Here is a 6,776-nt window from a genome sequence, read left to right on the forward strand (position 1 = left end):
TCACCGCACTAATTAATTACCTCACATTTATCATCGGTTGGAAGCCACCGGACTAAACTGTCTACCTGCATATAAAGCAGTTAAAACAATCTCAGGCCTAATTATGTCATTTATAATAACCTGTTAGGCACAGGAGCCAACGATCTGCACAATCAGTACTTTTACTTTATTCATTTTTAGTACATTTATCTGATACTAATTCAGTAAGAACAGTTTTCAGTCCTTCTACTGGAATGTTTATGACAGAAAGTCGTCAATATCAACATATAAAAGGTGCATCAAAACGTTTCTCACAGACCATATGGAGTGGTTATGACAGAAGTCGAGCGCGGAGATGATTTGTCTGAAGAACTTCCGGGCCTCTTTGGGCATGAGCCGGCCCTTCTTCACCAGGTAGTCAAACAGCTCTCCTCCAGACACATGCTCCAACACCAGGTACCTGAAACCAAAGCATCAGACACACACTCACAGCTCTTTATTTCTTCTTTTTTTTATCTCAATTTTGTTGCACACAGCATTTCTATGTGGAGGCTGTTGCTGCTCTGGTGGAAATCCAGAGTCAGTTTTTTCAAATTTCAAGTCAGCAAAAGAGCAGAAAGACACGGAGATACTCACAGGTATTTGTTATTCTCATAGACATCATGCAGCTTCAGAACATGAGGGTGCTCTATTAGTTTAAGAATAGCTATTTCTCTCTCCACCTGCACAGACGGAGGGAAGGAGGGAGGAGGAGAAAGGTTAAAAGAGAGAGAGAGAGAGAGAGAAGAGCAGGTTAAAACTGATGGAGATGGAAATGTCAGGCAGAAGGTAAATATGATGTAACACAGAGGTAAAACGCAGGGCAGACAGCCACTGTATGAAGAGTTGTTTTTTTTTTCCAGTCTGTTCATTAATAGAAACGATTAGAAACAGTAGTAAACAGAGAGAGAGCACCGCAGGCAAATCATCGGCGCCACCGTTGTCATGCAGGCAGCAGACTGATTTCCCTCCATACGGCACCGACACATGTTGTTGGATGAGCTGGCGGGGCAGAGAACAGCAGGTACAGGGCTGGTGTCCTATCTGGCTGATTTACGAAGGCAAGGCTGGTAGACGCGAGAAGATTGTTCAAAAAGAATGAAGGCAAAGAGGTGCAGAGGAGGTGGAGAAAGATCTCCTGTTGAATAAGTTCTCATTAAACCTACACAGGTAGACAGAAAGCAGTTTGGTTCTGATTATTATACATTTGCATTGTAGGACTGCAGCTCTTCTGCTGGACTATTTAAAGAGTCGCTCACTACATTTCTTATTAAACATTATCAATAACCTAGAAGACAACTAAAACTGGCAGCTCCAGTGCAGCTTATATGAAAACAAGTACCCCTAAGGCACACCTTTACATACGATTACAGCTGTAAATCTTCTAATAAGACTAATTCCACAGTTGGAGAGCCGCTGCTCTCACCGGCCTGCACGCACGCTGATATTAAAGTGAAATATGGGCTAAGCCTAGCGAGCAAGAAGTGAGATGACCTTACTTTGCCCAGAGCGGCATCTGGCACTTTATATTCATTTCGCTCTAAAATAACTAGAAAGCGGTTCAATTATCAGGTTAAAATCCAGACTTTTATGTGAGCAGCCCCCAAAGCACCTAACGACACCTCTGTATGTAGGTATTTACTATGAAAAGGGGTGTTTTAAAGTATATGTGATAAAGCAGAAGCTCACATACACTGTATAAAAACCTTTTTTTCTCGCTGTCTGACATTAAATGTGTCTAAACGTTTCCTGTTTTAGGTCAGTTAGGATTACCAAAGTTATTTCTATTTGCTAAACACTAGACTAATGAGAGAGAGAATGTTTGTCTTTCTTTCTTCAAAGCCAGCAGTTTGCATCCACTAAGACGCCTTCAAACTATTTGGGAAAGCCCAGATGATGATGTCATGGCTTTGGAAGCTTCTGATTGGTTCATTGACAACATTTGAGTTAATTGGAGGCACACCTCAAACACACTGCTCCCTTATGTGACAACATGGGAAAGAAATCAGCCAAGATATCAGCAAGAGAATTGTGGACCTCCACAAGTCTGGTTCATCCTTGGGTACAATGTCCAGATGGCTGAAGGTTCCACGTTCATCTGTTCAAACTATTATATCAAGTATAAACACCATGGGAATGTCCAGCCATCATCAGGAAGGAGACGGGTTCCCAGAGATGAAGTGTTTTGGTGCGAAATGAGCGAATCAACCTCAGAATAAAAGCTAAAGACCTTGTGAAGATGCTGCTGAAGCTGGTCAGAGAGTCATTATCCACAGTGAGACCAGTCCTGTACCGACATGAGCTGGAAGGTTCCTCAGAGAGGAAGAAGACATTACTCCATAAGCCTCATAAAAAAAGCCAGATTACAGTTTGCAAATGCACACAGGGACAAAGAGCTTAATGTTTAGAGACATGTCCTGTGGTCTGATGAAACTAAACCTGAACCGTTTGGCCTTAATGACCATCGGTACATCTGGAGGAAAAAGGAGGAAGCTTGAAGCCTGAGAACACCATCCCAACTGTGAAGCACGGGGGTGGCAGCATCATGCTGTCCGGGTGTTTTGGTACACTTCACTAAATAGATCCAGGAAAGAACATTACATGGAAATATTGAAGCCACATCTCAAGACATCAGCCAGGAAGTTGAAGCTTGGGCACAAATGGGTCTTCAGGTGGACAATGACCCTCAGCATAGCACCAGATTAGTTAGAAAGAGGCTTCAGGACAACAAAGTCAATGTTTTGGAGTTTCCATCACAAAGCTCTGATCTCAGTCCTGTAGAAAATTTGTGGGCAGAGCTGAAAAGGCGGCCAACAAGCCTGACTCAGTTCCACCAGCAAACTGCCAACGCTGAAGCTAGCAGTTTATAGCATCTTTTGGCTAGCAGCTTTTGTTTACCAGATAAAAACTGTTGTTAGCGCTCGTGTCAGCTGGGACTCCAGCAGCAGCAGGAGCCAGTTGTTTTCCATGAAAATGATCTAATAACCCCACTGTGCAATACCTTTCCAACGAGGAACATAAAACAGACAAAAACTGTTATACGCTAAATGTTAAAGTCTCTGTTTAGCACCAAGTAGCAAACAAAGCTAGCAGCTAGCCTCAAGTGGCCGAAGAAGGGGATAATCTGGGTTCAGGAAAGACCAAAAACAAAGCAAAAAGAGTGAAAAATGGATTTAAATGTCTCATATGGAGCAAGAAATTAGTGAAATTGTCAACATTTAGAGCAGTTTTTTCTCTGAATGATGCCTGTTTTTAATTATTCTGTGCTAAAGATCAGTGAATGCAAAAAAACCACAACAAATGCAAGTTTTTTTTGCTTTGCGACTGAACAGATGCTGTTTTATCATCTCCTATTCTATTTTTTGTTGACTTGTTTTAGCTAGATATGTTATACGGGTGAATTAGGAGTATTTGAACTAAATACTTTTGCTTAACTTAAAATAAAAATAAAGTTTCCAATCCTCACATTGCCGTTAGGGCTGAACAATTAACACATTTGAAAATTAAAATCACATTTCAAAATACACAAGGCGTGAGAAAAATGCTGCCATTTAATTTATTTTAATTTAAACTTTCCGCGGTTGTTCATGCTGCCCATTGGTCCGTGTAGGTTTCACGGCTAAGCGGGTTAAACTGTCCTGACGGTGATGATACAAATTCACCTCTGTGATGCTTTCCACGCGGTAATGCTTCATCAAGTTTTAAATCTATTGCTCAGAGAGTATTAAAGCTGAACTTTGCAATTTTTCCCCCCAAATTGCTCGTCCCTAATTCCCACACTGAAGCATTTCTCCTCCACCTTACTGCCCATGAGGAGCACAAGCCCAGGGACAAAAGGCCTAAACTGTCAAAGTAAAACACATCAGCTGGGTTTTTTTCCCCCAAAGTTAAAGCGGGTTAATGAAATCCTGACTTTGTATTTTCGTCGACAGAATCGGCTGCTTTGGTTGAACTTTTCTGCATAAATGTTTTGCATGATTGTGGATTTACCGATACTAGCTTCAACCTAAACGCGTGTATTGTGTTACGATGGATTCAAAAATACCCAGAATGAATCATCACCTTATTTACAAAGTGTGTCGTCTCTCATTTCAGCACCAGCAGCTGTCCATAGCATGACCTATTAAACAGACTCACACATGGCACAGAATGAGGCACCCTATTGATTTTTCTCTCCACATTGGGGTGGGGGGGGGATTGGTAATCACATTCACTGACATTTAAATAGGCTTTTGTGCGGAAACACAATCTAAAACGGGACGAAAAGTTTGGACTGAATCCTTTGTGGAGCCGAATTCAGGCTATTCATTGCACAAGTTGGAATGAACAGCGAAGGATTGAGATGATCTGCAGGAAGCAAGAAAGAAACTTTGGTAGAAAACTTTGGTCTCACGCTGCAGCAGGAAACTACAAAGCCAAGGCCGCGTCACAAGTGTGAACATCAAGAAGCTACTTCAATCTCTTGCAGTTAATGTCACGCTAAAGCTAACAGATAGCAGCCCGGCAATGCGGTTACGGACTGTCAGCACACAGAGTAGGCAATGGGCAACTTTCCAACGCAATGAGCAACACTGTACAAACACGGGATTAAAGGCATTAAGGGTCAGGGCCATGTGCAGGGGGTGAATCCTGGCTTCTTTTACCCCTCATGTTTGTAGCTTATATCTGTCACTTGGCTCTAGAAAGACACATCTCCTTTAATTTAGTCATAAACACACAGAAAAATGTGGCCAGACCCTGCACAAGTCTCTTGTAAGCCTCTCTACGCCTTTGTGAGGTTGTTAAAGTCAGCCGTGAAGCGCTAAAACATACAACACTGCCCTCAAAGTGTTCCTTGTGCAACCTGCTGTATTTAAAACAAGACAGACTTGCACAAGGCTGCGAGCGAGCCACATTAAGAAACGCCAACATGCTATTTAAATTTCATTTCAGTCCAGTGTGTTTCAGCTGCAGTGGCTTTCATCACAGGGCTTAATTAGCAGAATGAAATCATCCCTATTGTTCGCCATACAGAAGCTGTGCCCACACACTCAGCGGCTCCAAGTTACAACACACCGACGGGCTTTTTTTTTTTTCTTGACAAAAATAAAGACTTGCTATTTCTGCAGCCACGACGAAAGCCTCGGCGGCTGCAGGGCGCAGCAGGTGCAGCATGTAGATGGGGAAAGGAAGGTGGCCGGATCAATACTGCACCTTCATTAGAACTGACTCGGAGAGTTTCTCCCTGTTGACGATCTTGATGGCCACCTTCTGCCCCGTTATGCAGTGGACACCCAACTTCACCAGGCCTGATGATGGAGAGAGAGACAGAGAGACACACCGAGGGAGGAGGGAGAAAGTGTTTGAATATCACCAATCACAATGCAGTGTGAAAACAGGAAGGAAGGAATGTCATAAATAATTCAAAAATAAGCTGCACTGACACTGTCACAAACTCAGCTCCACAAAAATGTGCATCTAAGGGGCTCCAAATATGACAAAAAAAAATCCTTTAAGAAGGATGTAAGGGGAGTAAAACCACAGAAGATAAGAAGAGAATGAACAAGGATTAAAGCATAAGCTGTGGATATCATAGAAAAGTGATTTCACATTGGGGGCCTTGAAGACGCCCTTACTGGAAGGCTTAGCAGAGGAGGGGGGGTCCCTACCTGTCTGCCCCTTCCCCAGGGTCTTCTCCAGCCGGTAAGGGCCCACATACTGGCTGGACTGGCCCACCGTCAGCTCCTTGCTGCTCATCCTTTTCCCCCCAGAGGTGAAATTCTACTCCTGATTATAAGGCAGATCAAGATTGCGCTCGGTCCTGGTCCGTGCGTAATGCCGGAACGCACATCACAGGCGGCTAAAAGGAGAGGAGAGGAGAGGAGGACTGGTCGTGATCTGAAGCCGGGCCCTGCAGGCTACTCCCATGCACTTGTTTGTCATGCGCTCAGGTCCGTGCTGGGAGTGAGAACCGGCCCAGTTTCCACTCTGTAAGGCCGAGGATTGAAAAAGTCTCCTCCAGTTTTTTATTATTTTTTTTATTTTTTACCACAGCTCAGAAAGCAGCATCATTCACAGGGAAGGTAGAGAAGAGGGAAAAAAAAGAAAAAAAGGATGTGTGAGGTTTCACCGGTGCCAGTTTCTGGGAGATGTCCACAACATCAACCCCCCCTGCTATAAATAACAGTAGTTTAAAGCTGATTGATCCTGTATTAGCTTATGCAGCTGGCTCAAAGAAGTGGAGCAGTGAAGAAAGATCTCATCCAGACCCGGACAGGAAGGCTACATTTGCCACAGATTGATTTCTGTAAGAGCACAGTCTCAAATATCCTAAGTCCTGATTGAATCCATTCTCAGATCGATATCAGGGACCCCCGTCCTCGCTGCTGCTGCTGCTGCCGCCGTCCAAAAAATGTTTTCATAATCCTCCCGAGCTCATACATCTCTTCTCCCCCCTACCACTTCTTGTCTTTTTTTCTTCTTCTTCTTCTTCTGCTTTTTCTTTTTTCTTGTCAAGTCGGGCCTCGTTCGGTCAGGATGTGCCTCCCCGTGCAGATGCGGCGTTGTCCAGATAATCATCTATTATCACAACAGCATCAGCAAGAAGAATGGGTTTTCCAATATCCGGTGCACACTTTGGCTCACCCCCTCCCCGGCCCTGCATCAGGAAATAGAGGAAGAGAAGAGGAGGTGGTGGTGGTGGTGGTGGTGGAGGAGGTGAGGTGAGGGAAGAGAGAGCATCAAACAGCCTCGGGGCAGACCGGGCCAGACCGGGCCAG

General features: G+C 44.0%; 1 protein-coding gene across 4 annotated transcripts in view; it reads right to left on the minus strand.

Moving 5' to 3' along the window:
- Positions 1–6,138, minus strand: part of LOC103358653 (serine/threonine-protein kinase BRSK2-like) — a 23,997-nt gene extending 17,859 nt beyond the window's left edge. For all 4 annotated transcript variants that reach the window (XM_008283704.1, XM_008283703.1, XM_008283702.1 and 1 more), the window contains exons 1-4: positions 5,667–6,138; positions 5,212–5,306; positions 616–701; positions 299–439 (exon numbers count right to left, since the gene is read on the minus strand). In XM_008283704.1, coding sequence (XP_008281926.1) covers positions 299–439; positions 616–701; positions 5,212–5,306; positions 5,667–5,754 — 410 coding nt within the window. In that variant the 5' untranslated portion in view covers positions 5,755–6,138. The remainder of the gene's footprint in view (positions 1–298; positions 440–615; positions 702–5,211; positions 5,307–5,666) is intronic.
- Between the last annotated feature and the right edge of the window lie 638 nt (positions 6,139–6,776).

This window comes from Stegastes partitus, unplaced genomic scaffold (genome assembly GCF_000690725.1).
Source record: "Stegastes partitus isolate 25-593 unplaced genomic scaffold, Stegastes_partitus-1.0.2 Scaffold324, whole genome shotgun sequence".
In the NCBI taxonomy this organism is placed as follows: domain Eukaryota; kingdom Metazoa; phylum Chordata; class Actinopteri; family Pomacentridae; genus Stegastes; species Stegastes partitus.